The sequence below is a fragment of the Oncorhynchus tshawytscha genome, linkage group LG03 (assembly GCF_018296145.1).
Source record: "Oncorhynchus tshawytscha isolate Ot180627B linkage group LG03, Otsh_v2.0, whole genome shotgun sequence".
In the NCBI taxonomy this organism is placed as follows: domain Eukaryota; kingdom Metazoa; phylum Chordata; class Actinopteri; order Salmoniformes; family Salmonidae; genus Oncorhynchus; species Oncorhynchus tshawytscha.
In genome coordinates, this window is record NC_056431.1 from 15,610,642 (window position 1) to 15,627,784 (window position 17,143).

A 17,143-nucleotide genomic window follows, 5' to 3' on the forward strand; every position below is an offset into this window, starting at 1 on the left:
AAAACCTGGTTCAGTCTGCTTTCCACTAGATACTGGGAGATTAATTTACAGTTCAGAAGGACAATAACCTAAAACACAAGGTCAAATCTACACTGGTTGTTTACCAAGAAGACACTGAATGTTCCTGAGTGGCTGAGTTACAGTTTTGACTTAAATCTGCTTGAAAATCTATGGCAAGACCCAAATACAGTTGTCTAGCAATGATCAATAAACAATGACAGAACTTGAAGTATTGTGAAAAGAATAAGGGGCAAATGTTGCACAATTCAGGTGTGAAAAGCTGTTAGACACTTGCCCAGAGAAACATGTATTGACTAAGTGGGTTGAATACTTATAAAGATATACTGTATTAGTGTCATTTTTCTTCCACTTTGACATTAGATTATTTGTAGATGGATTTAATTGGACGTTTTTTTCCAACCATTTTAATCCCACTTTGTAACAGCAAAATGTTGAAAAAGTCAAAGGGTGTTAATACGTTCTGAAGGCAATGTATATACGCTTAGCAGGACACGAGATCTGCAGCTGATCTTACATCAGCACTCGTACTCTGAGGGCTTGGCACATACTGGGAAGCTAGCCATTACTTTAGTTTTGCACACCACAAGGCAATGAAATGTAACAGGCAGCATTGCACACCATCATATAGACTTGGGCTGAGTCCCAAAATGGACCCTATTCCCTATAGAGCACTACTTTTAGGCTCTGGTGACCTTTATAGTTCTTGGTCAAAAGTAGTACAGTATAAAAGGGAAGAGGGTGCCATTTGGGATAAAGACACTGAATCACGCATGGTTAGCAGCATTGATGAGCCATAGAATGGGTTATTACTCCAGTTTGATTCAGGGCATAGTAGTCATTACCAAAGCATCACAGGCTAATTATTTCACAAGTTTATGCATGCATATAACCTGCACAAATTTTCTAAGATCACAATCAGAAATTGTACCGATTAATAGTAAGTAAGGAATTCTGATCATTTTCTGCAACTGTGTAGACAGAATAAAAAATAATAATAGGACAATTGAACTCAGAATTGCTGTAATGGGCACACTGAAGTGACATGAACCTTTTTGTATTTATCTTTTGACACACAATGACAAAGACACTGAATAAAGAAGCTCCAGTTTTTCTGAAAGAAATAGAACTAACCCCCGCATATCTAGCAACTGCACCGCATAGCAACAGAACCTTTCACATCAATACATAATATATTCTCTTTATTTTCATTTAGAGGAACAATGTTCGTAAAATACTGCTACTATTTGAAGGAATAATGCATGTTTTAGTCCGCATCTTTAGAAAACTGCAAACATTTTCCTGGACACACTCTTTGAAAGTTTTTATCTGCCTTGAATTAATATCTCAAATAATCTAGAAGAGGAAGAATTTACTATCCATGGGTCACAATAGTTCAAAAAGATAACTGGCAAATATTAAAGCCTCAATGAAGCACAAGATAATTCAATTACAACTAATAACACATACTTAATGGTACTGTAGACTTGTAACCACATTTTCAAATTCATTTTGGTTTCTCTTAAAGGGATACTTCGGGATTTTGGCAATGAGGACCTTTATCTACTTCCCCAGGGTCAAATGAAAAAATGGACACCCTTCTTATATGTTTCTGATTGCAGTTTGAAGGAAGTTGCTAACTAGTGCTAGCATAATTGCTAACTGGATTTAGTGTAATGACTGGAAGTGTATAGGTATTTGCAGCTAGCAGGCCTGGGCAAGTCCAGTCCTCTGGGTCCTGATTGGTGTCACACTTTTGCCCCAGCTAACACACCTGACTCCAATAATCAAAATAATCATGAACTTCAGTTAAAAATTGAATTAGTTTAAAATCAGGTGTGTTTGCTAGGGACGGGGGGGAAAAGTGTCACACCAATTAGGCCTCCCGAGGACTGGAATTGTCCAGGCCTGAAGCAGATACCCAGCTAGCAGATACCCATAGATTTCCAGTCATTATGCTAATGCTAGTTAGAAGTAGTTTTGCAATCCTATCTTCCTTCATACTGCACGCAGAGGCATAAATAGCGTGCCCACGAGTTCATCGGACTCTGGGTAAGTAGAAAATTGCCAGAATCTTACAGTATCCCTTTAAGGTTTTGGAAACATTCTGCAAACAATTATGTCAATTGACAATTAGAAAGGCAACATGACAAAGCTACAACTTTGTGCAGGAGGGTAGGCTAAGCCACAAAGTTGTGATTTCTCAGATAACAAATCACAAACCAATCAAATCTGAGCTTTGCTGAAAACCTACATTACATACTCAAATAAGTACAGATATAGATAGGTTCAGTGTTTTAAGACGAATAAAAAATATTTTTGCTCATAAATAAGTATATTAAAGAAATTCCTATATCTCAAAAAGATCCGTTGTATAGTACTTTCTGCTATTGGTACAGATGATGCATCCTTAAATCGTGACTCGTGTTCCTGCGTCCCATGCTAAATGCCATTGAACTTCCATTGCATTTCACTCTCTGTCTGAGGACATGGTTGTCTCTCATCCTAGATACAGATCACATCATATCAACTATCCTCAAATCGGAGACTATCCTCAATCACAGATTTTCATATTAATGAGATTGAACGGGATCTTAAGCACTTACAAATTCGTAACATATCATACGAATTGTAGGAAATATACATTTATTGTGCAGGACGTAACTTAACATACAAAATGAATGACATCGTATACAATTGTGCACAATTTTCTGGGACCCATTTTGGCTCGTGAGCGCTACTTTCAAAACTACTGGCTGAACTTATCTAGTATCACCTTCAGTAATCCACAACCCCAATATCTGATCATCTGGAACAAGCAGTCACAAACTTGTAACTGTATAGATCAACACAAATTATGTCCTGCACATGAGTACATCGGCAAAAGGCCCCAGGAGGTTTTTGTTAAAGATGCAGCGGACCCACACCAGGTACGTCGTAAAGGGTTTGATGTTTTCAGAGAAGGTATAGTTCTGGTGGGGGAGAATATAAGGCATGTACGTGTTCTCTCCTTGCTCCTGGATCCACACTTCGTACTTCACTTCCCTGACCTTCAGGTACTTCAGGTTCCAGGGGATTTGCCAGGACACAGTCAGCTTGGCCTCATTGGTGGCCTGGACCGATGTCTGGCACTGGGGCTCTCTGACCCGGCCCGGGTGGACCGTGCTGGCAGGCTTGGCCTTCTTCAGGTTGGGCCTGGTTTTCACGATCGCTCTGAGAGCCTCTAGTAAAGAAGGGATGTCCACTATGGTGTCCTGGTAAATACGATAGAGCCACTCAGGGTTGCGGCAGCACAGGTGTCTGGGTACTTCCTTACTGGTCAGGATGTGATCCTGCTCTTCCTTATCCAGGTGGGCTATACCTCCCTGCTCCCAGGGCCTCTCTGGGTAGGCCACAGAGTTCTCCTCCACCATGTTCCTCCAGGCCACATACTGCAGGTCCATGCCTGGTAGAGAGGCCAGGGTTTTGTAAGGGGTGTACTGCTCTGGGTTGACCGCATAGGGGAAGAGCTCCACAACGACGGCCCCCCGGGGGAGGAAGAGAGAGGAGACCAGCTGGGCCCCGTGCATGCTGACCAATATGGAGGCCCCGCTGATGACCTTGACGATTCTGGGGAAGTTCTGCTCCTCCAGAGACACAGTCACCACTCTCATCTGGAACTCCTGCACTAACGCCAGGATCAGCTCCGCTTCGTTCAGGATGAGTCTGTTGATGGAGCGACTGAACACTACGAAGTACTCATCCTTTTCCTCCGCTGCACTCTCCTCTCCTCCTCTCGTGGTGATATTGAGCTTCTCCATCAGCGATGAGGCAAACTGCCGGATCTCGTTCCCAGAGACCAGGATGTTGGCTTTGGGGCCCTGTGGCTGGACAAAGCCGTACTGGTACCATGTGGTCATCTTGGACAAGCCCACGTAGGACTTAGTAAAGCACATAAGTTTGCCAAAGTTCCTCAGCTGCTCTTTGAGAAGTGGCTGCTTGCTGCTCAGCAGGCGGTAGAGGTCAAAGTGTGCGCCCTCACCCCAGCCCTCCATGAAGACCAGGCGGGCCTCATCGTCCAGGTCCGAGTACTGCCGCATGGTGTAGAAGATGGGCAGTAGGTCATCGTGGAACACGTGCATCAGGTTATCCGGATTGAACCGGTTGAGGATGAGGGTGACGTCAGGGACGAACACAGGCTTGGGCATGAACTTGAGGGCAGCTGCGGGCAGCTCCAGGAAGTTGAAGTACTGGGTGTTGTGATCCTCCACAGAGGACAGGTCCAGCAGGGCCGGCTGGAAGCGCCGGGGCCCCAGGTTGGGCAACATGAAGGAGGAGTTGCTGTGGAAGAAGACAAACTCTTCAGCCTCGGTGCAGTAGCACAGGTAGTCGAAGCGGCAGATGCGGTCAGTGTGCATCTTGCCGGTGCAGACCATACGGGTGCCATGCTCCTGGAGGGCGAGCAGAGCGGCGTGGTAGTCTATCCGGGCCTGGGACAGCTCCTGGGACTGGCGGGTCAGCTGCAGCTCCTCCTCCAGTACTGCAGCGTGCTCACTTAGCCTCACGTACTTCCAGAGCAGTGCTGCCACCACCGACACCAGCAGGCCATTCAGAATGGCCGCCACGTTCATCCTGCAGCTCGCCGCACGCATCACAGCTCCACGTCCAATATGATCTCTGATCTCACATGCATGCTCCGCCTCCCGCTAGCCAGGTGCCGATACACCTGGAGAGGGAGAGAGTGAGAGAGAGGGGGTGGGGGGAGAGAGAGAATTTTTTGCATATTACTGATATCATGTTTCCAACTGAACATACTATATTTCAGACTTAGTAATCATAGAAATAATATCAAAGTGTAAGCCTATTATTTTCAGTGCATGATGAAGGTCTACATACCAGTAGAACAATTTTAGGGATCAAAGTCCCTTCCCTTGGAGAAGTCTGTCTGCGTCCCAAATAAAGGGATACTCCTGGATTTTGGCAATGAAGCCCTTTATCTACTTCCCTAGAGTCAAATGAACTCGTGGATACCATTTTCATGTCTCTGCATGCAGTTGGAAGGTAGTTTCTCACTAGCTTTAGCTCAATTGCTAACTACAGTTAAAGCAATGACTAGAAGTCTATGGAAATAGCTAACAACGCTACTTAACATTGGCTCGCAATACCTCTAACTTCCTTCATACTGGACGCAGAGACATACAAATGGTATCCACAAGGTCGTCGGACTCTGAGGAAGTAGATAAAGGGACTCATTGCCAAAATCTCAAAGTATTCCTTTTAAATGCACTACTTTTGGCCAGGACCCATATGGCTCTGATCAAAAGTAGTGCACTGTATAGGCTAGGGAAAAGGGTGCCAGTTGGGACGTATCCTTTGTTTACCTTGGTGGATAAGCACAGGCATTCCTAGAACCTCAAATCACATTCCCCTCCTGGTTATGTCTTGATGAATGACATTGTGAGAAAGGGGAAAAGAAAAGTTCCTCTTAAAACTACACTAACCTGCATATTGAGAGAACAAGTGAGTCATGTGGTGAGACAGGCTATCTGCGTCCCAAATGCTATTCCCTATATAGTGCACTGCTTTTGATCACTCCAGGACCCATAATGCACTACTTTTTACTGCAGCCCTATCTTGGGAATACAGTGCCATTTGGGATGCCGCCACTAATTCAGATCCCAAGCAGCTGCTTCCAGACTATGTGGGAAAGTAGTCATCTAAAGGTTGACTGCTACAAGAACAAATGTTTCAATAGGCTAGCCTCTGCCTGGAATACTATAAATATCACTTTCCATAATAGCGTCTGAGATTAAAATAATATAATTATTCCAGTATAAAAAAGTTGAGTAAATAACATTGAGACTTAAACAATTCATTTAAAATATGCTTTATATCACCATGATAATTTAGCAATACTCAAAAAGAAGAGTCAAGAGAGTTAGCGTAGTCATTGGCATCTATAATATTCATCAGAATCTACGGACACTCTCCCTAACCTTCAACTTTGGGCTGTAGACACTAAATACACTCCCTTCCTCTCCCTGGAGCCAGACGGTCTGCAGTAGGCTTGGTAGGTATACTGTATATGCCGTATTCCAGAGTATTTGGTAATAGCCACGGGATGGTTTTTCAATACCAAATCTTTTTAAAGTAAATACCTGCAGTCAACTTTTAGCATTTTAGTCACAGACTTAAGTGCTAGCCATCTAGTCTATGTTTTATAAATGTGCAATGAGTAGAAAACATGATTCTGGTTAAATTTATAACAAAAATGGATTTTCATATGAAGCTTTGAAAGCCAGATCAGTGATTATTGCAAAAAAAGCAGGTTAAACTATTTTGATAAAATAATTAAATCATTAGTGGGTCAAAGGCTTATATTTATAATCCCTGAATTCATTAGATTATTCCTGTTTGAAATCCAGTGTATTGACCTTTATTTGTGCAACAAAGCTTATTCAGAGAAAAATTTTCAAAAATCAAGATAAATCGCCCATAAACTTGAAAACAATCTAGATATGGTTTTTAGAACTACCTTGCTGTCTAATATTAGTTTTGTGTGTGCAGCAAACTGTGAGTAGAATGTTTTGTTACTTTTATAAACTTTATGAGCTGTGATCTGTCCTGCAAACAGTTTATCAGAGACTGTAAAAATGTTTGCATGCGTTCGTTTGCATTTAACTAGCAATCACTATGGTATTTTCCATGTACATGTTAGCATTGCTAATCTTGGTATTACAGAGGCTCAGTGGGGGTTGAAAATAGCGCCCCTTGTGTGTGGCGCCGGTAATACCCGAATATCCCAGGATGGCACAGGGTCTGTTTAAAGGTAGGACAATCTGGATACCACCCAAGTCTATTTTGCAGCCAAGCCCATCTATCCTTCAATCCCATGTTGAGTCAAATAATTCCAGTTTAACCCTACCTCAATGTCTCTAATGCTTTGAGCAGCAGACATGGAGCACAAGATTCATAGAGCAGATATCATGGAAACATAATGAACGGGCATTGCCACTTCTAACACACATTTGGACAGACACACATGCACCTCTGATTTCTTAAAATTTTCCTCTGTAAAATCACTCCATCCTAAAAACTCCTGGAGAATCCTCCTTTGCCACTAGCATCCCCAGAGAGCAGCCATCCCCCCATGGTCTTCCTGTCTCTCTCTTCTCTCCAGACTGAGCTCATAAAGAACTCCAGTATCTCTGGCCTGACTCGGTCTCAGTCCCAAATGGCACCCTATTTCCTATTTAGTGCAATACTTTTGACCAGGGCCCATTGGACACAGCCAGCCTTACACTCTCCTAAAGCCCCGGACTCTCTCTCCTCTAGCAGCCAGCCAACCCAAGGGCCCTGGAGGAAGAAGCCAGACTGAACAAAGACATGATGGCTCCATCTCTCCCTCCCTGCACTCTCTTTCACTCTCTCTCTTGCTGCTCTCATTCTCTTTCCATATCTGCTCTCATATGCTGCAATAGAGGCAGGCAAAAAAAAAGTCCTCAGGCTATTTTGACATCCAAATACATAGGCTACAATATGTCAGTGGTAGTAGTAGGCTCAGTACTTGTGGTAATACCCTGCAGTTGTAGCTAAGTTATAGGAAAAAGATCAGTTACCCAAGAGCTTTTTAACTTTTTTTCATTATGATTTGAGATTTAGTTAAGCAAAAGAGCATGATACTAATTCAGGTGGGAAAAGTCTTATTGTATCTATAGATGGAGATAAGGGCTTCCATCTATAGATACAATATGATAGCAATGCAGATGTACTGGTACTCAGAATATCATATGTGAACTGCACTACATTTGAAGTGATTGACCTGATCAGAAGTAGTGCACAACAAAGGGAATAGGGTGCCATTTGAAAAAGAAATTACCTACAGGGTTCCTCTGAAGTTTGACCAAGCCCCCTACATGGGATTTAGGTCCAGAAATTACTTCTAAGATGTCAAATGTACCTGTATAGGCAGATAGCACAAACCCCTCGGCTTTCCCTTTTAGCCTACCCATTTAACCAATTCCTACATGCGTTTAAGTTGGTATGATATTCAGACAATACCACTTCATTTTACTCATTCACATTCAAAGGACGAGAAATGGGCTAATAGTGCTCAATGCATTTTTTTGCTGCTTAAATGTCACAGCATGAAGACCTAAAGCAGCATTGCCCTCCAATCCATGAGGACAAGGGCAATGGTGAGCGTTAATCCTCCTCAATGCACACAGGCAGCCCACAGGGATGCGTGCAGGGCCCACTGCAATTCCACTGTGCCAAGTACTGAAGGTTTTTCCAAACGTCAGCCTGCCTCTGTGATAAATTAGCAGGCAATTCCATGGCATCATCTTCAGCTAACACTGCACTGACCCACTGAGGTTTCGGCTGGAGATCAAAAGTTTTTGTGAGCGAAAATGTGGATCCAAACTCCACCGCTCCACTCCCCAGGGTTCTCCCTAAAGAGGCACCCCATGATGCTTTCCATATTAAATATCCTGTTGTGTAATATTTTATTCCAATTCTGAATTATACAGATGTATAGAAAAGGATGGTAGGATGTATTGGGACATGCTAGCACTCAGGAAAAACAGAACACTCAATTTAAGAAGTGGATTATTAATGATTACATAGCGTAATGGAAAGTCTCGCACAGTTTGACAATAAATCTGGACTTTCTAAAAAAAGACTCTGGCACCGTAACCAGCACGCAGAAATGACAGGACAAGTTTTAAAAAAATACTTAGCCATCCTGTTACTAGGAACACAGAACTAGAAAGATATTCTAGATAAGATTTGTTGCAACCGTTCACTGTCATAACCATTCAGGCACAATGACTTCAATTAACCTACATTTTGGTGCTCCAGATAATATTGCGGTACACACACTACTAAGAGACGGCCTTGAAGTCCATCATATGTGGCGAAATACATTTTCTATGTAGTGTTTTTTGTGAAACAGACAAAGTAGGCTACAGTGAGGGAAAGAAGTATGATCCCCTGCTGATTTTTTACATTTGCCCACTGACAAAATGATCAGTCTATAATTTTAAATGGTAGGTTTATTTGAACAGTGAGAGACAGAATAACAACAAAAAAATCCAGAAAAACGCATGTCAAAATTTTTGATTTGCATTTTAATGAGGGAAATAAGTATTTGACCCCTCTGCAAAACATGACTTAGTACTTGGTGGCAAAACCCTTGTTGGCAATCAGAGGTCAGACGTTTCTTGTAGTTGGCCACCAGGTTTGCACACATCTCAGGAGGGATTTTGTCCCACTCCTCTTTGCAGATCTTCTCCAAGTCATTAAGGTTTCGAGGCTGACGTTTGGCAACTCAAACATTCAGCTCCCTCCACAGATTTTCTATGGGATTAAGGTCTGGAGACTAGTTAGGCCACTCCAGGACCTTAATGTGCTTCTTCTTGAGCCACTCCTTTGTTGCCTTGGCCGTGTGTTTTGGGTCATTGTCATGCTGGAATACCCATCCACGACCCATTTTCAATGCCCTGGCTGAGGGAAGGAGGTTCTCACCCAAGATTTGACGGTACCTGGCCCCGTCCATCACCCCTTTGATGCGGTGAAGTTGTCCTGTCCCCTTAGCAGAAAAACAACCAAAGCATAATGTTTCCACCTCCATGTTTGACGATGGGGATGGTGTTCTTGGGATCATAGGCAGCATTCCTCCTCCTCCAAACACAGTGAGTTGAGTTGATGCCAAAGAGCTCCATTTTGGCCTCATCAGACCACAACACTTTCACCCAGTTGTATTCTGAATCATTCAGATGTTCATTGGCAAACTTCAGATGGGCATGTATATGTGCTTTCTTGAGCAGGGACCTCGCGGGCACTGCAGGATTTCAGTCCTTCACGGCGTAGTGTGTTACCAATTGTTTTCTTGGTGACTATAGTCCCAGCTGCCTTGAGATCATTGACAAGATCCTCCCGTGTAGTTCTGGGCTGATTCCTCACCGTTCTCATGATCATTGCAACTCCACTCAGGTGAGATCTTGCATGGAGCCCCAGGCAGAGGGAGATTGACCGTTCGTTTGTGTTTCTTCCATTTGCGAATAATCACACCAACTGTTGTCACCTTCTCACCAAGCTGCTTGGCAATGGTCTTGTAGCCCATTCCAGCTTTGTGTAGGTCTACAATCTTGTCCCTGACATCCTTGGAGAGCTCTTTGGTCTTAGCCATGGTGGAGAGTTTGGAATCTGATTGATCGATTGCTTCTGTGGACAGGTGTCTTTTATACAGGTAACAAACTGAGATTAGGAGCACTCCCTTTAAGAGTGTGCTCCTAATCTCAGACCAAATTCAAGAAAGCGTACAGAATGACTCCAATGACTCCAACCTAAGTCTATGTAAACTTCCAACTTGAACAGTATATAGGTTTTCAAAATGCACAGTCGTGGTGGGTGATACGCTGATGAAACCTGCTGGAGCCTGTTTCCTCCAGCATCTTCACAAGGTCCTTTGCTGTTGTTCTGGGATGGATTTGCACTTTCCGCATACCAAAGTACGTTCATCTCTAGGAGACAGAACGCGTCTCCTTCCTGAGCAGTATGACAGCTGCGTGGTCCCTTGGTGTTTATACTTGTGTACTATTGTTTGTACAGATAAATGTGGTACCTTCAGGCATTTGGAAATTGCTCCCAAGGATGAACCAGACTTGTGGAGGTCTACAAAAATAATTCTGAGTTCTTGGCTGACTTCTTTTGATTTTCCTATGATGTCAAGCAAAGAGGCACTAAGTTTGAAGGTAGGCCTTGAAATACATCCACATCCATGTACACCTCTAATTGACTCAAATTATGTCAATTAGCCTATCAGAAGCTTCTAAAGCCATGACATAATTTTCTGGAATTTTTCAAGCTGTTTAACGGCACAGTCAACTTAGTGTATGTACATTTCTGACCGACCTGCCAAAACTATAGTTTGATAACAAGAAATTTGTGGCGTGGTTGAAAAACGAGTTTTAATGACTCCAACCTAAGTGTATGTAAACTTCCGACTTCAAATGTGTGCGAGTGTATATATGTCTGTATGTATTGTAAAAAAGAAAGTATACATACATACATTACATACACACACACACACTTTAATTTTTATAATACCATCTTTGAGAACTAACAAAAAAAAAAGCTATAGTCAAGGAGAAGAGAAACTGGGCATTCTGGGCACATGTCCATTGATTTTTTTGCAGAGGAACACAGCATTAGCCATTGCAAAATGCATAGAAATTCAGGAAATTAGCTTTAAAACTGCAAAATTGTCTCAGCTCAATTGAAAAATGTGTAGAATTGCAGAAAATGTTTTATAACAGCAAAAATCTCTATGCCGCCAATAGACTGTTAGTTTACATTTCCTCTCCCAATGAACTTTGGGGATGTCAAAACAATAACTGTCTACAAAAATCTCTTCACTTTAAAATGTTGATTACTTCTACTTGCCATTGTCATTCACCTGATAAGACATGATTTGATTTTTTTCTGCTAACATACGATGAAGGTCCCTGGTTTGCCTGGCTGGGGGTGCCTGGGCAAGAAAAGTTTGAAAACCCCTGGACTAAATCATTTAAAAACATTTTTATAATATGTAAACTATAGAACTACACATCTACAGAACTAATTATTAGGCATAAAATAGACATTGACAGCCTGGGTTGTTTGAAAACTGATGTCCTTACATAGCTTAACTTCTGTTGCTGCGGGGAATAACACACTCTGAATGAAGAGTAAACAGAGCGCTTTTTGCTTGACATTTTCTGTGAGGAAGTAAATGTTACATTAAGAGTAAAATGATCCAATTGGAGAAAGGTCAGCATAGTTCCCATCATAATCACATGCATGCATGAACTCGGGCTACAACTGGGAATGATTCACATTTAAATGATATTTGTCTGGCTTAATGTTACCGCTCCAGCTCCACTTCATCAGTATTCAGTCTCCCTAGAGCTCCCACCCACCCACCACGCTTCTCAGTCAACCAACTCACCCACATCTGCTTTCCCCTAATAGTCCCAAAATCTTTGTTATACTGAATGCTGCTTATAAATAATGAAACAGGCATTAAGAAAAGTAAATATTCCCTTCGAAGGCAGCAGGCAGGCGATACAGTAAGTAAATATGCCGTGCGTAGAACAACTGTTAAACCAGCCAGACTGGACAACACATTTCTAGCCTGAGGTTTCACCTGACTTCGCTCTATGCTTTTACAGTAAAAACAGCTTTCTGCTTTTGTCTCTCTGAGAAGACAAAAAGCACAAAGCCTGGAGTAGTTCTGTCTTTATAGATGTCCCTGGGTGACCTAGTAATCCCAATCCCAAGCTCTACTGTGGAATTGCCCAGATGCTGAATTGTCTTTACTATTTCAAAGACCTTTTCAGCTTCCCTGAAACAAGGGCTATTTTTCAATTGTCTTTCCTTGATTACTCAGATCCTCTCTCTTTGCCTCCTCACAATGTACAGAAGATCCGAGATTCCTTGGTCTAATCTTCTTCTCCAATGCATGTCGAGGAGGCAAAGAGAGAGGACGTGAGGAATCAAGGAAAGACAATTGAAAAATAGCCCTCGTTTCAGGGAAGCTGAAATGGTCTTTGAAATAGTAAAGACAATTCAGCATCTGGGCAATTCCACAGTAGAGCTCAGTAGAGTAGAGTACAGCACAGCAGAGAGCATTCGAGTACAGCAAAGTACAGTAGTCAAGTAGAGTACCATAAAGTACAGTACTATAGTGTACCTAACTCTAGTGTGCCCACTAGAGTATAGTTCAGTATTCTTTACTTTGTTGTAGCCAATTCAACTGCCAATTCAACTGCAGAAATTCCATTAGCGATTTTTTAAATATTCCATTACCAATCAAGTTATAATCACAATAATTCATAAACCAAATTGATATCAGTAAAAAAAAAATCACTGACTACTTAATAAATCTACCTTTATTTGTTACTTGTGAACTTCCATTATCCTCCCCTCCTAATGAGGGAGAGAAATGAGAAAATATCTTAAAGATGTGGGTTTTTGATAACAGAATTTCAAGGCACAAGGCAATTTTTCTGAAACTTAAAGGCAGAAAAATGTATCCAAAACTAAATATAAAGTGTTGATATTTGTTGGCAAGGGGTGTTTCCTTCAATATGAGTGTTATATATATATATATATATATATATATATATATATATATATATATATATATATATATATATATATATATATATATATATATATATATATATATATATATATTATATATATATATATATATATATATCTAATACCTTTAGACTATTTCTGGTAGAGGTTTTCCAAAAAAATACCCCTTTTCCATCTTTGCTTACTCCTACATTTTAAGATGGAAAATTGTTTAAAAATTAAAAAAAAAAAAAAAGTATATATCCCTTAATTAATAAAAAAGGATTTGCCATACTCCTTTGAACTTCACATGGGTTATTTTAGATGGAAATGACCATATCCTTTTTACAGTCACTAATCTCTTATCTATACATGATCAAACCTCTGACATTTGTAGTGATGGGAGCAGGAGACAGTAGTGTTTCCAAACTGCTCCTATATGCGTTTGGTTACAAAAGGGTGAGCAGTAGCAGCAGTAACCAAGGAGAATGTTGTTAAGCCTCTCTCTGATGACATCACAGCAGTAGCGACTGAGCTGAGGCGGAGCGTGCCAGGTCTCTCTATCAGGACTTGGCTGACAGGCCTTGCACAGCTCCCTAGTGTTTTGTATTGCCGTTTGCCTTGGAGATGATAAGCACCCTGATGATGGGGATGGGAGAAGCAGCAGCCTGGAGATTCTAATGCATTTTAATAAGGCTCCCGCTTCACGATAGGTAAACAGCGCTGTTAGTATCTTACTCTGGCATTTCTGCCTGTCGCTGGCTTGTCCCTTCAGGATCACCTTGGAGATTCCCTCCCTGCTCTGCATCCTCATCCTTTTGAAGGACAACTTGCTCACCTCTCCGTTCTCACAAAGAACCACTTAATAGACCGCTCTTCTCAGCTAGTTTATTGCCTGTGTCCTCCAGGCTCATTTGAGGCGTCCCCTTTTGTCATTTTTATTCCTGGCCCAATTGTGGCATGTCAGGTTGGATCAAGCCTCCTAGCGCTCATGTTAGCTAGAGCTACAGACCAACGCACAACATTAGCAGCTGTACCATACTCTCCCTCTCTTCCGCTCTGCTGGGGACACACTGTCAGCCTGCCACTGTCACAAAAACCCAGATGCAGTTAAAGTCACCGTAGCCTGTAAGGTTTCCAATCATTTAAAATGCACCCCTTGAATTCTAAAAGAAAATTACTTATAAACCCCTTAATAGCCTAGATTATTTTCCTTAAAGTTGACAGTACTTGGTTTGTTTCCAGTCATTGTTGCCCCAGGGGGGCCCATGAGAAATGCTGGCCGACGCATCCATTCTGCAGGTTCAGGAGAAATGTCAGACAGAAGAGAGGACAGAACATCCTCTGGAAACATTGCAGCATAGCACATTATAATTCAGCCACATGACAGCCTCCTAAAAGGCCAGAAAATGAAATACAATACTATGACATAGAAAAATAGAATAGGTATCTCATATATAGGCCTAAAAGGAAGTGTGCATTACACAGATATCCTAAAAAGCAGAAACTGTGTATTGTCAATAATACACCAACGAATTAGGCTACATTCCTAATATTCAGATACACACACACTTCTCTCATCAACTCCCCCAGATTTCCACTTCATCTACCTCAACTACAGGCTGCCAGCTGAGCTCCCATTCACTATAAATTACCTTCCTAACAGAAGTACCGAGGCAATGAAAATTAGGCATTCATATTTAGGACAGGTTGGCTGTTTTCATGATATGTAGGCTATAGCTGCACCCACTCACCTGAGACCAAGAGCAACAGGTGAGAGAGGTCCATATTGCAGAAGAAGTCATGATAGCCTACTTTAAAAAAATGAATCATTCATAGTGTTGGCTAGGCCTATTTGTGAAACTATTAACTTAATGTGTAATCAAACACGGGATTCAAGTAGGTCTGGACAGGGGTGATGTTTGTAGGATGTAGTCGTTTGTATGTGCTGTATTGTTTATAAGACATCAAATAAAATCTTGTAAAAAATGTATTAAAAAAAGGTCGATTCAAAAACGAAATATGAAAACCTCAAGAATGCTGGTTTTCAACTTTAGTTGGTGGGATTTTCATAAACGTCATCCTCAGTCAACATGGATTTGTCTGTATGCGATTTAGGAAATTCTTGAAAATGTAAGGGATTAATTACTTGGGTTTGTGATTACCCTGGTGTAGCTAAATCTATTCCAGGATGAATCAATCCCAGACCAGACAATACTACCTGACCAAACTGTGTTAGCAGTTACCCTTTTGTCATGCAGAATTGAGTTGAACACACAGAACAAACGTGTTTACTTCCGTCTTGTTAAGGCCTAGACAAAACTGTGTTAATGAAGAATCGCGATTGATAACAATGTCAGGGTTCAGATTACCATAGTTATGATTAAACACCTATAGCCTTTGTAGGACTAAGCTTGACTGATATTCATGAAGACTCCATGGGCTGCTTAGAAACAGGTCCTGTTCATATTTGAAGCCATAGCCTAATTTGTCCAAGCAAACCGCTAACGTTACATTCTTGCGTTAAAATAATGTGTCATGCCATGAGCAGAATACATTGATACAGTAGCGTCAAGACAATTTGCCAATGGCCGCAGTGCTTTTGAATTCGAAACTTTGTCTTGAAACTAAGTTTTCAAACATCACATTGAAACCATGACATGCACCGATTATAAAACGTTTTTTATTATTCTTACCGGGGAGTTTCGATTAAACTGAAAAGGTATCTTCTTCACTGTAGCTGAAACGTTTCAGCTAAGGCAGCATTACAAGCTCTAGAGCATACTCTCCGCAGAAACGTTCCAGAGGATTGACGTGATAGAATGAACCTCCTTAACGATATGCCTCGATGTAGGTGCAACAGTACGAAATATCAACGCATTCATTCATCAAGTTTAAGTTAAACAGTATTTTTTTACGTTAGCTGTCAAAAAGGCGATTTCGATTATACTTGCTATCCTGTCTCCACCCACTGCAAAGTCAAATCCCATAATCCAAAACTCGCGAGATGTTATCGGCGCTTTCTCCACACTCCTTGGTGTGACCATAATTACAATGTAAGAGGACATAAAATGTTTAATATATATATATAATTCCACATAATGCGAGGTTCAGGAATTTGCACAACGATTTGATTGTATATTTTATGGAGACCAAAGTATGTAAAATGTATAATTTTCTCTAGTATTATGTTTATCTTGCATAGACCACTAGTTACAATTCACTCATGTGCGAACTACTTTGTTTTTCAGGACAAGCTATATACACATATCACAAATTGCATAGAGAATGTTTATATAAGAAAACATTTCAACATACTGCATTGCTATGCTCTCCTCACAGCTCCATATTTCCTTTGGCATTTCATTAATCACAGTTTGCACCCTACTGACAGGGGGTTAGGGGACATTACATTTGCATTAATCATGCTCAATCTCTAAATAAAACAGAGTGGCTGCGTTTATACTGACACACACACCAAAAAAATATAAAATGCAACATGTAACAATTTCAAAAATGTTACTGAGTTTTAGTTCATATAAGGAAATCAATTGAAATAAATTAATTTGGACCTAATCTATGGATTTCACATGACTGGGAATAAAGATATGTATCTGTTGGTCACAGATACCAGCGTGCCAGTGGCCATCAAAGGTGAGCATTTGCCCACTGAAGTCAGTTACGACGCCAAACTGCAGTCAGGTTAAGACCCTGGTGAGGATGATGAGCAGTCAGATAAGCTTCCCTAAGACTGTTTCTGACAGTTTGTGTAGAAATGATTTGGTACTGCAAACCCACATTTTCATCAGCTGTGCGGGTGGCTGGTCGATCCCACAGGTGAAGATGCCGGATGTGGAGGTCCTGGGCTGGCGTGGTCTGCGGTTGTGAGGTCGGTTGGACGTACTGACAAGGAGAGTGAAACAAATGCTCAAGTAGGACTGCTTTCCTACTGCCATATACATTGATCTCTGCCAGAAAAAGATCAATGAAAATAAAATGCAGAAACAAAACAAATCTG

General features: G+C 41.4%; 1 protein-coding gene across 1 annotated transcript; it reads right to left on the reverse strand.

Annotated features, from left to right (window-relative positions):
- Positions 1-134: 134 nt before the first annotated feature.
- LOC112228390 (protein O-linked-mannose beta-1,4-N-acetylglucosaminyltransferase 2) lies at positions 135-16,125 on the reverse strand. The gene is made up of 2 exons (XM_024393670.2): positions 15,822-16,125; positions 135-4,723 (listed from the first exon to the last, which is right to left on the reverse strand). Exon 2 carries the CDS (start codon positions 4,647-4,649, stop codon positions 2,874-2,876), a length of 1,776 nt encoding a protein of 591 aa, XP_024249438.2. The 5' UTR covers positions 4,650-4,723; positions 15,822-16,125; the 3' UTR covers positions 135-2,873.
- Between the last annotated feature and the right edge of the window lie 1,018 nt (positions 16,126-17,143).